Here is a 15,731-nt window from a genome sequence, read left to right on the forward strand (position 1 = left end):
AGAAGCTTTTGAGTAGAGGATAATCCAATCGATATACTTTGGATTCTTTTCAGTTTCAAAGAGACTCGAGAGAAAAGAATGATTCGATATTATTATAGAGGACAATTAATCACTTCGTTATTCAAGATTGATTAATTGGTTCTATAATGGAAAAATAAGTGGGAACTGGTGCAAGAAAGTTAAATCACTTACAGCTGACGAGCCGCGTAAATTGTGTGAGTTGCTTGTTAACATGTTTCTTTTTCAAGAGTGATGGAAAATTGTTATTCATGAATTTAGCGTTTCTTTAAACTCTGCCGCGTCAGCAAGGATATCTTGTTCGCGATTGCCATGGAAGAAAATGTAAGCTACTGCAAGGTGCACGCGATGCGTTACAATTTGCGAGTCAGTGAATGAACAGCGTTGATTCGAACGTGATTCTTTACATAATTTCTCTCTCTCTCTCTCCTTTACGTTAAATAACGATTCAACAGCTGCTGAACGCGATAATTAAACTTAGATGTACAGAAATATAAAAGTAAGATAGAAATTATTTTACAATAGGAACAGAACCTTTCACTTTATTTTTGACAATGTACGATGATAAACTTTACATTGCTTTAATTTAATAATATAAAAGACATGTTTCATTTTAAGTAATTCGTATAAATATAAATATTCGCACGTGTAATATCAACGTAAAGTGTTAGTGGCATTTATATATATAAAAATATTATTTTTGCTGTGGTAGGAGAAAGAAAATAATTGTATAATTGGTATTACAACTGCGTTAAGATAAGAAAGTTTTGTTAAATATCATCAAGTAGTACACATTGTGAGGATTGATGTAACACGTAACACAGATGTTCGTATGTTCTCTTATACTCTGTTTTAGCCATTCATATTTCATGAACAAACCATATTACACAGTTAGTTTAATCGCAATCAGCCAGAGAGCTTATTATTCTATATCTTACCGAGTAATACGTTTTTTCTTATATGATACATATATTATTTATAACATATGTGTATGTATACTGATATTCCATAAATACTTTGTTAATTACGATCAGACGGCGTACATATCATTTTACAAATAACGAAATGAATAATTAAAAAAAGATATAGTATAGTATATATATTTATAGTACATTTACATCAATGTTTATATCAATAAACTACATAAAAAATCATGAATCTTACATTAATCGATAGAAGACTCTGCGATGGAGCTTTTTATTTTACAAATTGTTATGTTCTTTCTTTTCACCTTGCGTCTATAATAATAACATATTCAAGATTCTACGATCATGTTACTAATTAATTACAGTCACACTTATCATTCTGCAATAAGCGCGCCGTTTATAAATCATCAATCGTCAGACATAAATGCATAAATCAAGATACAAACAAGTGACGATGCCACAAGCATTGTTTTATAAATTTACATTAGGATTTATTATTCCTGATTTATGCTATCTTCTTGCAATAAGCGAATCTATGAAATTTGTTTCTCGTGAATTTGACATTAATCGTCCACTGGTATAGCGAAATTAGAAAATCAGCAAAAATTCGAGTTGGCCAGTCTCGTTTCTAAGGCGTTCAAGTAACAATAAGTATAACGGTAAGACGATATTATTTCTAACAAATGTAATGTATCTGATGTAGAGTGCTAGACATTCGCAACATCTGCTTTACGCGCCGCTATCACGCGACCGCGATTTACATCTCGGCAAAGAGAAAATGTTTAATCGCCTTTCCCGAAAACCGGCGGCGCCTTTCCAATTACGCTTCTCCTGCCCGGCGAAACAAGCTACCTCGCATGCAGCTCGCACACGCACGCGCGCTAAATAACCATATGTCCTTTAAAAGTCCAACCAGTGAGAGTTCCACATTCAAAAACAGTCCCGTCTCCGTTCCAGGGCTCGTCCGTCAGGTTGATGCAATTTGGCCAAAGCTGGGGAAAAACGGAATACGAGCCAGCCAGCTGAAGGTGGGGGCGGAGGAGTGCAGCAGCAGGTGGAGGGCAGGGGACGAGAAAAACATTGCAAAACTTGGCGTTCGAACGTTGATCCCCACACGGGGATACCAACCTAGAGCGATCCATGGTGGGATAGCTTCGGACACGTACGTTACATTCACGCACATACACACCTGATGTTTGCGCACATATATACGGAATATTCACGCATATGCACGCTTGCTCACACTCGCATATGCACACGTATTGATATTTCGGTCTCGCCCACGAACGTACAGGTACACGCTGGAGCTGTTTAGAAAGTCCGACAACGAGAACACGCTGAGGTACACCTTGGTACCAGAAGACATACCCATCGGAAAGGTGTACCAGAAGGTTCAGCAGCTTCAACAGCTGGTGGGGGTAACCCTAAGCTAGCGGTGTCAGACGGTGCTGGCCGCTCACTGCTCGTCGATTCGCCGAGCGATCGACATCGAAGTGTTCTCGTCGATCGAGGAGAAGAGAGAGGATTTTTCGAGATACCACGTACAGCAAGAAAGGTATCGGTCGTAGTCAGAGTCATTTAGTCAATCAGTGCCTTTGGAAGAAGAAGATAAAGGTACCAGGGAAGATGGAAAAGGAACAGCCGGATTCCTTGGCAACTGTTGCCGTCGTCTCGGAGAAGATGCCTCATCCGCCTCATAGCAATTACGCACCCAGCGAGGTGTACTCCACTACCGAACCGCCACCGGTAAGCCTTCAGCTTTCTTTGGATCAAGGGAATTAAGAGAATTCCACTATTTTCGTGGGAGCTCGCCGAGCGAGACAGCTTCTTGTTTTTGGAATAGGAGTAGTAAGACGGTGAATCGAGGTTGTCTGGTCAATGTATTCCATGACTGGTCGAGATTCAGAATTATTTAGAACGCAGGATTCTGTTGACAATGGTTTTATAAAATAGCTTTGAGCTGAGATTTTCTAATCGCACTCAATCTCGCAGCATAAAAGACACAGTCTTCCGTTGATTAAAAGTATCGAACTCTGATCTTTTAGTCGTAACGCAGGGCTTGGTTTTGTTTTAATTAAATGTTCTACCATGTATTTCAACATGACTGCGATTATTATAGTAATAGAGTCTTCTGTCGACTATGAACAGTGACTTTTGATTTTTCATTTGATCCGATGTAGAGATCGAGTTCGTTTTATTTAAATATTGTACCATAACTTCAAACGACTATTGCTAATAATAGAGCCTTTTATTTTGGACGGGTGTACCAGGTAGAATTTACAGTTTAAAAACAATTCGACATGGTACGTGACTCCGGAACATGGAATTGTTTGAGCATCGATAGTGATCACGTTGGCAGCATTATTATACACATGCGATAAAGATGATTACTAATTAACATTTATTTAAATAGAAAGACAATTCCTTTTTCAATAAATATTAAAAAATTAGTGTTTTCTACCTTACAAGAAATTTATAAAGAGGAGACATTTGGAGTATTTTCAATTTGTAAAAATATGATGAATAGGACACAACAAACAGCGAGAAAATTTTAACAAATAAATTATCCAACTGATCGTACAATCGCATGTAACTAACAATTTTCATTTCTCCTCTCGTTTGTTTATCATTGTTTTAACACAATACGTGTATCTGTGTTATGCAATGTATATTTCGTTAGTGCTGCTTTATAGATTATATTCCAATCTTTGGACAAGACTCGATACATTTACCGTTATGCTAGCCACAATTAATGAAATAGAGCGAGCTTGCGTAAAGATAGAAATAGAATTTCGATGCCATGATGTTTGTACGCTATTTGTTCTCGATCGATTAAACAGCAAGCATAAATGTAGTAATTTCTGATAACAAAATTCCAACGAGTAGATTAGATTTATGAATGCATGTGTTTTGTACAGCGAGGCCAGTTCAGGAAAATTGTCACGACGGAGCTGTAAAAATATGCGCAAGGACGTGACCAACGTAAATCTTAGAATAAGATCATAATATTATTTCCGCCTACCGACATAAATACGAAGGTGCTAATTTTTCTGATAGTTCTATAATAATCTTCGGTAACTAAAACTACTTTGCAATTAGTGCCGTTTCGTTTCAATATTTTATTTTGAATAAAAATCTCTTGATGGCTATGTTCAAAATAATTTACAGATAGGTAATGGTGAATATATCCGATACGTTTCTATCGAAAATAAATTCCCATTTATTATTAACCCATTGAGAGTTCAATAAAGCGATAAAATTTTGAATTGCTGCAAAAAGGACATATCTATTTTTATGTTTGAAATTTTTCCTATACATACAGTAAGAAATTTAAAAATTATATATGCGTATAGTGGCTTGAAAATTTCCTGTAGTTTTTTTCCTTTAGTCGTTAGAGTCTCAGGAAATTGATGCGTCAAAATAACAAACTTAAGTAGATATCTATGGTATGTAAGTAAAACACGTATACAGACTCAACATGGTCGCATGATAAACTGCCAATCGATCCACAAATAAACGAATTTTCTTCGGCAGCGCAATAATCAGATTACATTATTCCCTTCGAATGAACAATTTTCTTCGTTATAACAAATTTCTATTAATATCGATTACAATTTCTCCACAGACATAAAATGAGACGTAAAACGAGTACCTCATAATTCTAACGTATAAAGTTACTTACCTCCATTTTTGCTATAAGCACCTACGTAGGTATCGTTATCTTTTTACAATTATATGATTTCTTTTCCTTCAAGTTGAAAATAAATCCTTTCACGTTTGCTAAAATAGAATCTGTAGATATTCGTTTGGAAATTACGAAGGGAGTTATGTAACGTAAGAACCAAGTTTCAGTTAAGCTAAAACAATTTACAGTACGTAAGTGGCTGATTATCAGAATTAATTCTGCTTATCAGTCGGCCTTTATAAATTACAGGGTAGAGGAGATAGATCGGGATAGATGTTTCGTCATGCAACGGAAACGCTGAATTATACCACGACTAAAATTCGTTATGGCTTTGATACATTTTGTATCGAGGACGTTGTTTGGCTGGTATTTTATGAAAGAGCGCGGAAATCCGTACAGTAAGGCACTTCCGTGAAAGTTTCTGGACAAGCTTAATTGCGCGAACCACGCTACCATATGTGTACGTTTATTTATTTGCTTGATCGATCAAAAGTCGCCTACGTAAACGGAAGAAGCGACGACGCAACCCACGGGCAAAGCGATCTTGTCGCGTTTTACACCTGGTAATTTCCGTGAACATGATATTCTATAATTAGATAAGGAATAGTAGGCTCGAAACGTGTTTCAATGATGTATTTTTCCACGAAATGAAACGCACCGGTACGGGTGAAAGAATTTGTCGTTTAATTAATTGCCAACTTTCTCTGTCAATAACCGTTGCAATTGTTAAAAGTGTCGGTGTAAAATGAAAGTCTCCATGAAACGTTGAATGTAGATCCTTTCAAGATTGATTGTTTATTACGCTGTGCAGCTTTGTACTGTATCGTATTCGGTTTTAATTGTTTGGAAATTTTCTTCTATTCGCGAAGAGATTAATTAGAAAATTTAACAAAATTTCGTTTTTCATTTTTTAACGTCGGTGCTGAAATTTGAAAGAAATTTGGTTTAAACAAATGCTAAAATATTTCTCTGTTTCCAAGCTCTACTTTCGAGTATGTTTAAAGTAGTTGAGAAATTAAATAAAGGATAGGAAACAATATGGGATTAAAGATAATGAAGGAAAGGCAATTTGTCGTTTAATTATCTGCTTGAAAATACAGTTGCAGTAGGAAATCCCAGAGAAATGGATGATACTTAGGGGACGTAAATGACAGTGCTCATAATTCATGTTTACCGTGGCAGTATGTGACAGTATGTTCGTGTGTGCATCCGTTCGAAGTAAATAAATGCACTGTCATAGGCGAGTAATTTCTCAATGAGAGTTCGAGAAAACAGTTAGCTCACATTGCAGAAAAGAAGAATGGAAACTACCGTGAGAACTACCTCCTTTAAATTCAGTCTATGAATTAGAAATAAAATATTTGATTTGATAATCATAGAATAGAATTACAACTGTATTTTCTATTCAATTACATCTCCCGCAGTTAAATATCGTTTGTGTTAGTTTAAAAAATGCCATAATCTTATATGCAATAAATCATCCAGATTGGTTTTTCCATTTTTTCGAAACATGGAAATTCTATCTCTGGCTAATCGAACTTTCGTGTTTCATTAGCGTGACGCGATACGTTTTGAAAAATCATGCACGACGTGGTTTCATTTTCAACATCGGCCACGCTTTTTTTTTCGTTCGTTTATTTCGTTAAAACCGGAAACTTTCTACCACCGGTGAACGCAACCATTCGCCGCTATTAGAAACTTTCATGGCTACCGTTGAATTGCCTTTTGTTTCTAGATTCTCAAAGCTTCGATGTAGAGTCCAAATTTTCCATCGCGGGAAACATATATCCGCCATGACGTCAATGTTTGTTTCAATTTGGTTACATAAAGAATTCTTGTCCTTGAAACGTTAAAACAAAAATACGATTTCATATGCCCACGACCAAAAGTAATATTTCATATTCTTATCTGCAAAACACTTTTACGTAGTTTACTTTAAACATCTTTTTATTACGCATATTCTTATTATCTTGTTATAAAATAAAATGACTCTCGCATAAAACTTCTTCGTGTTCGAGGAAAGTTTTGCATAGTTTATTTTACCTATCTTTTTTATTCTTAATAAAATCGTACGTATATCTTTTATATGTCAAAAAATATTTTTATGTGTCAAAAAGCTACAAAAAGTTAAAGTAACCGAGACATAAAATATATTGAAGAAAAAGAGATAGTTGAAATAATCATCGTAAACTTTCGTGGTTAACTCCTCTATAATCTCTTGCTTTAATGCTTTAAAGTAACGTTTCTTCGTGCTTCTATCAGTAATTCATATAATTACAAAATTTGAAAACGGTATTTGGTCGACAACGACGTACCAACCAGTACCAATTGCATCGTCCTCATCGCGAGGCAAATACCGGCCATTGAAAACATTTGTAAGACTGACAGATTTCACCTGCAGCGATTTAAACTGCGTTTCTTTTTCAATCGAAGCGTGACAAGAATCGTACTATTCGGGTTGTACGGAATTCACAAGTATCGAATTTACATATCGCCTATGGAGGCAAGCACCGTTGGCATCGTGACAATTACATTTTCCAAGAAATTACTACGATTATAGAATCGATGAAAATTGTATGCGCCGTGATTTACTTGCAAATTCATCGAATAGAATTTTCGTAGACATTAAATCGTTTAAATTGTAGATTTCCTCATAAATACGATTTATTCAACTACGACAAAGTGGTTCAAGATTTGCTTACATTCGTCTCTTCTATCTCTTCCTCTTTGTAATTTAAATCGAAGTTTGTATTTGTAATGGAATAGCTGAATATATAATTTCCTTATTTTTTAATAAAATAGCTAAAATAAGATAACATAGATACCAATAATTAATATAATTAAACTAAATTTATATTCGTGATATGTGATTATGAATATTACGAATTTATATAATTTATAATTATTTATATTCATATATTTAGATATATGTGTCTTGAATATTATTTCATTCAAACATCGAAGAGATTCGATTTTCAGTTTGTAAAGAATTCAATCTTGAACGACGATGCAATACGCATATCGAGTGAGCCTGGAGACTTTAATGCTTGGTTAGGAGTTACCTGCGGGATAAAGTTGGGAGCACACGATGCGTAGATAGTAATCATTTCATAATATGACCATCCTGCTATTATTTGAGTAGCAAGTAATTGAAACTTGAATTTCCTGCGATATTACATAACATGATCCTTTACGATATGCGTATACCTTCTCCTTCAGCAGCGGTTTTTCTAGAAATTGTACGGTATTACTCAACGAATATCCATTTGCAACATTTCTTACATACGAAATAGGCTACACTTTAGATTTTTCAATTTAATAACTTCACTTTGCCAGAGTTCCTTATACGAGTTCTATAATCTTGAATTCTCATTACGTTATACTTTCTAAAATATATTTTCTATTCAAATATGTGGAATGAAATTTTTATCCCGACGAAAAAGCAATCGTTCGTAAAATATTCTAAAACGATGGCTTAGCCCGTTTGCTTTTAGCTTCGCGCGTTTACACGATTTAGCACGAGCAAGATGTCTCTTACATAAGTCAAAATATATACGTACATATTTCAATACCATCTTCGCGGAAGAACCGAAGTTATTTCTTCGAACATTCTTCCGTGATCGTTAATTAGCTTTGGAAGTTTCTTGAAACAGGATTATACATACATAAACATATATCTCTGTATTTGTCAACATATATTTCTATTTTCGTAACGATTTAAATTGTGTGTCGATTATTTTTCTAATAATCTATTTATTAAATCTACTTTAAAGTTATATAAGAAAAAATAGATTAATAGATTTTTATTATATTTAACGATGCTAAAAATAATTACACTAATTGTCACAGAATTTCCAAGCACACTTCAGGTTTGTCCATATCGAGACATGAAATGTTTGGATGGCGGAAGAAAGACAGGCGTTTCTAATACTCTTCCTACATTTTAATTAGACACAACAGCTATCTTTACGTGCTAAAAATGAAGTGCCGTACATCTAGGCGTAACTGAGTCACTCGACATAGATTTTTCAATTTTAATCCTTTAATTTACTCGTGTGCATTTCTACAAAACGTTTCAGCTGTTTGTTATACTTTTTAATCCAACGAATTAATAATCGCGAATATACGTTACAGTCTTGCAAATCAAATAGTACAGCAAATCTTAGAATCGAATCGTTTGAAGCTTAAACATATACTTGTGCATAAATATTTATTATCGAATATCAGTTTATTAATATCGTAGATTAATTATTTAGTGGAAAATTACAATGCTACATTTACATATAAAAGACTCTTAGATATTCAAGTAGACGAATAAAGAGATATGTTAAAAAGCTAATTTGTTTTTCGTTTTCCGAAGTATGGTGCGTCATTATCATGCCGTTTAAAAGCATTCGGTAGGCGTATGTACACTATGGACCAAAAATCTGTCATCCTCTGCTCTTTCATGCTTCGCGAAATAGCGTTAAATAAAGAAAGAATTGTCCGATTAATTTTTACATTTCACGTAGATATTAAAATACCTTTTTCATAAAACGAATAAACAAAACAACCGAATGTACTGTTTCCAAGAAAACATAGAAAAATATTCATCGTGAGCGAAAAATCCAAACTTTGTCAATAATTTTACCTATCGATGAAAATAATAATTTTTAATAATACTTTAATCAATTAAATAAAACGAATAATTGTATCTGTTAGTGAAAATTATAACGTCTGCTAATTCTGTAAGCGATTGAATATGCTTTCCATTTGTAAATGGGTACGTTCGATGGATAGATGGGTAAGTTCAATGATGTTGCTAGTAGATGCGAGTGATCCAAGACTTTTGATCAATAGTGTATACCGGTAAAGGGAAGAATGAGTCAGAGCACACGTCGAAGAGGACACGTTTAAAAATTTTGTCATGCAACATATAAATCCATCCATACATACATACATATAATAATCCTTTGGTTTCTCGAGTGCCTGGCAACAGTGCCTGTTTACTTTTGTCTGGCAGATCGAGCAGCATAAAGGCAGCCTCGGATGGCCTACTATCTCCTCGAGGCCTCTCACCTTAGAGTCGTCCATCCACATCGAGGTCATTACGAATACGTACAAGTACAGTCTGTGTCACAAGCGTTTGCCCTTTTCAATTAATTTACCAATTAAAGCGGTAAGACGCAATCGCGGGCTAGGCGCCTGAAACCAACTTTTCTTCCCATGGGAAAATGTTAAACCCGTCTCTCATAAATCCGACCCATAAGCTAGTTTCCTTACTTTTTTTAAACATTTACCTCTTGATCACGTGAGAAGTTGTTTTCGATGTTAATCCAACTGTATACTATGTCGTTCTTCCAGACTATCCGCCGACGATTTTCATATTTTTCTGCATAAACTCGCGCACGAAATTTATATCTTTATAGGTTTGTTATTAGGAGACTTCTAATGTGATACAGAAGAGGTCAAAATAAATGGGGAGCGAGGAAATATTTTCCTTTAGTAACTTGGAACTTACGAAATTAACAGAACACGCGAAACACTCGCTAAAAATCGAAGTTACCCGGATGGAAAGTTAATCCTGACAGAAGTTGTTTTCAGCGTTATACAGGGCGAGACTGTAATCGTAGAACAAGCGGAAAAGGACTGATTCTACGTTCTAAAAATAAGACGAAATTTTGTTATAACGTTGTTTCGTCTGAGGCTTCGTTTTCGAGAAAATCGACTTTGAAGATTTCACGAGTAAACCTAAAATTGGCTAATTCCGAAGTGAACAAGAGCGAATAATCGACAGGAGTCTAAACTACATTCGAAAATAAGTAAAAGCTATAGAATACAATTTTTTCGTAAGATGCTTCATATTCGAGGAAAATAAATTTGAAAATGTACCATGCGCACACGCGTATACACCAGACCATTTCGTTTTCGATTAAAAGTGTTTTCGACTTATTTTTTCATCCCCTGCCTGTGGCTGTACTACGTTTACTCGTCCCACCCTGAGTAGTCGATTACCGTATTGGACTTTTGCTCTTAGCAACTTTTTTGTAAATCTCTTCTTTTTTTTTAATATCGCATGGATCTGCACAGAATTCCATCACTCGATTGGACTAGAAGTAAAATAAATGAAGGCACTGAAACGCAGCAGCTCGTGGTTAATCGGTATACTGTGTAAATTTCTTCGCGTGTTGATGTACGATGTGCACAGCGATTTATCTTTACGGTAACTGGTACGTCGTTTGATCGTTAACCGCACGAGATTCTTCCTGATTATTATTCATGTAGTACAGCTGATGTCGAAATGATGATGAGAACCATCGTACAGGTAAAAGTATCTTTCGAACCTGTTGAACGTTAGGCTATATTTTTCAATGTACGGATACTTGAGAGCTAAATACATATTTTGTTAATTGGAGGATTGACGATAATAGTGGCGTAAAGCAAAATGTTGAGAATGTGACTTAATTGAATGTTCTTTTCAATTCTTACAAGACTTCATTCCTTATTCTTTTAGTTTCATAATTAATACAAGTTATAGGATAGATCGTAGATATTTATGTAAATTTATATTTTTACGAACACAATGAAACGATTAGAAGCTAGAAAGTTAGAAATCCGTTTCCTCCATTAAACTTTTTAAGTAGCGGACTCTGGATATTTTACATGTATTTGCAAATTATTCAATTTTTGTTTTAAACTTTCTATCTAATTTAATTAATTTCTATCTAATTCTATCTAATACATAGAATGCACGAACATGGCTTAGTTATAACTTCGTTTCTCGTAACAATATATTTCCATAATCTAAGGAAAAACACGTTTAATTTTGTTGGAAAAATAAGTTGTACAATAATATTTTCAATTTATATTCACTGGAGTTCTCAGTTTGTCGATTATTCATGCAATCTACCGGAACCGTATCTTCCTTGACCAATCACGCGATTACTCTGCCAGATTACATGCTTGTTTTACTTGTCAAGATAATAAGCATAGAGCGCGACATTGAACTAATCTCTAAGTATATGAAATTACTATCAATTAATTATCGAAGTCAATGTTACTTGCTATAATTATCGTCGAAATAGTACCAATAGCACGTAAGGCTATCAATCAGACTATCTATATAATACATGAAACGACAAAAGATCTGAGACGAGAGGATCTGAAAGGAGATCAGAGACGTGTTCGTATAGAGTGACAGATTTTTCTAATTTTCAAGGTTCTCAAGCAGCTGAACGAGTCCGAGGCGTAAAATAATAGTGTCACGATACAGTTATTGAACAGCAAGCCTTACTTTATCGGACGTATTTCCTTCTTGTGACTAGCGACTGTCTGAGCATCTCGTGCTATCCACCCATCTTCGCATTGGTTTAAACGATTTTATACGGATAGTTGATATGGAGTCAATTACGGTATTGTTGGCATAATTTTCATGCTCGGCTGCTGAATAAAACGGGAAATCTAAGAATCTTTCCTAGATTCATCGTTAACAGATGTTAATCGAAGTGTATTATTTGATCACAGAGTGAAAAGTGGAATTTATTAGAATTCTATGAGGAACATGATTTTCTCAGTATTTTATATAATTGATATATTGTATATTACGTTAGATATAAATAATTATTTGTAATTAGTCAGTTATATGTTTTATCTCATTTTTCACAATAGTTCATCGCTCTTATAAACAATAAGTTTTTACAATAGTTCTCCTCTTATAAAACTCCAATTGCGAAGAACTCTATTGTTTTTAATTCCGCATTACTTACAAGAGAATGTAATCAATGGCAGGATAAAAACCTCGTGTCCATCATTCGTTATAATCGTTTGCCATCTTTCAGTGTTAAGTTTCCTATTCTCCTTTTACGAAACTCCAATTATGAAGAGCTCCATTGTGCTAAACTTAGTACTACTTATGGAATAATCTAATGGGAAATGTAAATTCCACGTTCGTTTGAATTTCACAGTTCGTTGGAAATTTTTGGCGATAAGCAAAAATACTCAAGTTTTTTATTTTAAAGCTCGCGACGACACATTGATACAAGTTAGTTAACTAACACTGGATACATCGTAGTTTCCTTTTTTTCGGGATTCGTCATAGATATACACTTTCTATACCTTATAAACAATCGCTGAAAATTTGCTATTATTTTAAACAAAATACAAAACAAAACAGTTGACGTTCTCGGTGGTTAAAAGTTTGCCTAAATTATATAGCGTTGTTAGTGAAAATTATAATTCGAGTCCATTGTCTAATAGATGAAACTTAACCAACTTGTGGCGTTAACAATTATTATAATTATCATAAACTTTGCAACATGTAAATTGTAAATTATTGCAAAATTTATCAGCGTGAAGTTTATAGATTTCTGAAAGGATTGTATGAATGGCGATGTATGTTTTACCATGGTGGAGGGACGCGTGTTAGGAAAACGATGAGATTCTCCAATTCCATTTTTCACTTTTTCCCGCGATTAGCTTCGTTTCATGAAGTGGGAATGCTGCTAAACCACGGGAAAGGAGAGCGTGAAACGACAAAAGACCTCGACTCGGTTGGCTAGCCAGCATGAAGTTACATACACACATTCATGCGATTGCACTCTGCGTGTACACATTTTGCATTGACTACATTATCCTGTAATGAACCTTGCACATGTTTAGCAACTGCATGCATCTATCGTGTTTGCTGAAACGCGCGGCGTTTACTGCGAATTCACGTTCCTCTTCGAACGGAAAGATCAATAAGCGTTACTTAGAATCTCCATTTCAAAAGTTGTTAATTTAAACTCTACTTTTTCACGACTGTCTCTTAAGAATGGAATTTGAATCGTTTATTTAGCAGAATATAATACTACGGGGTGGGGGGTGGGAAGGAAGAAGGTTTGACTAAACAAAAGATTCGATTCGTTTTTAAAGCGATAATCAATCTTAACACGAAGACGGTTAAACAAAAGTTAAAAGATAAAATCGCCGTGGTAAATTGTGTTAGAATTTCGCGCTTAAAAGAGGTAAATTTTAATCGACGATTTGGTATTGCAAGCAAAACCTTTCGTTTAATCGAGTAATGAAGGATTGTCGGTCGTTAAAATTAATTTTTAATCGCAATCACGTTGCCTCTGATGTAATTTATTACGTCAACCAGACACGCAAATAATCAGCGAAATAAAAAGCGAGCAACATATCTATGTTCACACTGGGGAACAATGTTTGGATGTAAATCATCTCATTTACATCATTTGCTTCGTCTCCGTTATTCTACTGGTTATTCAAAAACAGAGCGATAAAAAGAGTAACGATATCAAACGTAAATTGAGCTTTATAATAGAAATCATTTCATCTATTTATGTGGACAATTCTATAAATTATTAACACGCTCGATCTTTGAAGATTTATTTAATTTCTAATGAAAGTTAAAATATTTGGTAGAGTAAAAAAGATAGATAAATATATACAATTCGAACTATCAGGTAAATAACATAAATTATACTTTTGAACAAAAATATATTACAGGTAGTTCCAAGTAAGTACAAATAGGAAATAATATAGGAAATAATTTCGAAATAAAAAATTGATAAAAGTACGTTGGAAAACGTTCGAAGGATTAAAAATGGATAGGTATGGAGCGATGAAAAAAACCTTGATGAGATTGTAATTAGATTTATGGTACCGGCTTATTTCAATGTAGTGAGATCATCACGGAAGTCAAGTTTAGCTACATATTCCTTTCTTCGTCTACGGCGACCGAACGTAATACGCGCGATATAATCACAGAAGTGTATAAGCATGTTTGATTAACATAAAATAGAAACGGCAAGAATAGCGACGGAAAATCTCGAGTAATTAGATTCTGATTGCAAGAGGTAAACTTGTTCCGGTGCTTATTGAATCAAACTACTTCGCGCCGAACCTGTTACCCGGATACATTTGTCTCTATTTCGTAATTAAACCCGGAGTAACAATAACAAATGCAAGCTAACGATGAAGTATTATTTTATAAATTCATATGATGTTATTCTGTGACGCTATATTTCACAGTGATAAATTTTTGTTTCTGTAAATGTATTCTGTTATTGTATTAATTCTTAATTTGATAATATGAGAAAGAGATTTCGCGTTTTAATATTTAAAAAAGCACGAATTTCGTTTATACGCGTTGTATAGAGTTTTGCATTCTTAATGTTTTACATTTGTGTAGATCGTCTTAATTAATAAATGTTATTTTAGTTTAATTTTCTTCAGATTATTTTATATACAATAATACTTCATAACAATGAATACAGAAACAATTAACGATATACAGAAAATATAATCGAAAATTTAGGATATGATTTTTCATTTGAAGCGTTGTTTTTAACAGAAATTTCCTCGAAGACGCGTGCAACTAATTTTTGACTAAACATATCTAAACTCGATTTTCTGAAAAATGAAGCCTCGAAGAACAAAATTTTACTTCTTATATCTAAGTTATTTCCAAATGTAGACTAACGTCTTGCTCGTGTCTTGTTATTCTCTGTATAATAGTGTTATAAAATAGTTTATATTTTTGGTTTTGTTAACATTTTGATTCACTTATTCACAGGCATACATGAGGCCAAAGAGTACAGCGGTTCAAATTACAAGAATCGCGGCTGTCACCTTGGTGACGATGTCCGTGATCTTGGGAAGCTTCATCCTCGCAGCATCCTGGGTCCAAGCTCGAGCATCCTGCACTCCTGAATCGATTGCTGCGATGCAAGCTGAGCTTAGGTTGCAGCAACAGCAACAACAACCATCATCCATTACATATCAACAAGGTGAATTCTTGAAACATCTGCAACCAGAGGCTCTCGTTCAGGTATGTGATTATAATGAAATAAAAATTCTGCAGGAATTTACATACATGAAATTTTGAATTAAAGATATTTATTTTTCTTGTAAAACATCGACCTCCATTTGTAAGAATTACCGTAGTTTATTTATATTTTGAAGGAGTTATATTGCGCGATATTCTACAATTCTTGTATACACAACTGTTTTATATCTAAGAAATATTTCATTTGAATAAATCGTTCATTATGCTTTTATTCCAATAAGAAATGTTATTCTAACTCGTTCTTTGGAAAGATACGAGGTATAATGAAGTCATT

At 34.3% G+C, this 15,731-nt stretch overlaps 1 protein-coding gene across 1 annotated transcript in view; it reads left to right on the plus strand.

Annotated features, from left to right (window-relative positions):
- Positions 1 to 2,367: 2,367 nt before the first annotated feature.
- The window catches only part of LOC132904690 (putative uncharacterized protein DDB_G0271606), a 34,513-nt gene continuing 21,149 nt past the window's right edge, over positions 2,368 to 15,731 (plus strand). The window contains exons 1-2 of the mRNA XM_060955388.1: positions 2,368 to 2,690; positions 15,185 to 15,439. Of these exons, the coding sequence (XP_060811371.1) occupies positions 2,571 to 2,690; positions 15,185 to 15,439 (375 nt within the window). The 5' untranslated portion in view covers positions 2,368 to 2,570. The remainder of the gene's footprint in view (positions 2,691 to 15,184; positions 15,440 to 15,731) is intronic.

Source organism: Bombus pascuorum, chromosome 2 (genome assembly GCF_905332965.1).
Source record: "Bombus pascuorum chromosome 2, iyBomPasc1.1, whole genome shotgun sequence".
In the NCBI taxonomy this organism is placed as follows: Eukaryota; Metazoa; Arthropoda; class Insecta; order Hymenoptera; family Apidae; genus Bombus; species Bombus pascuorum.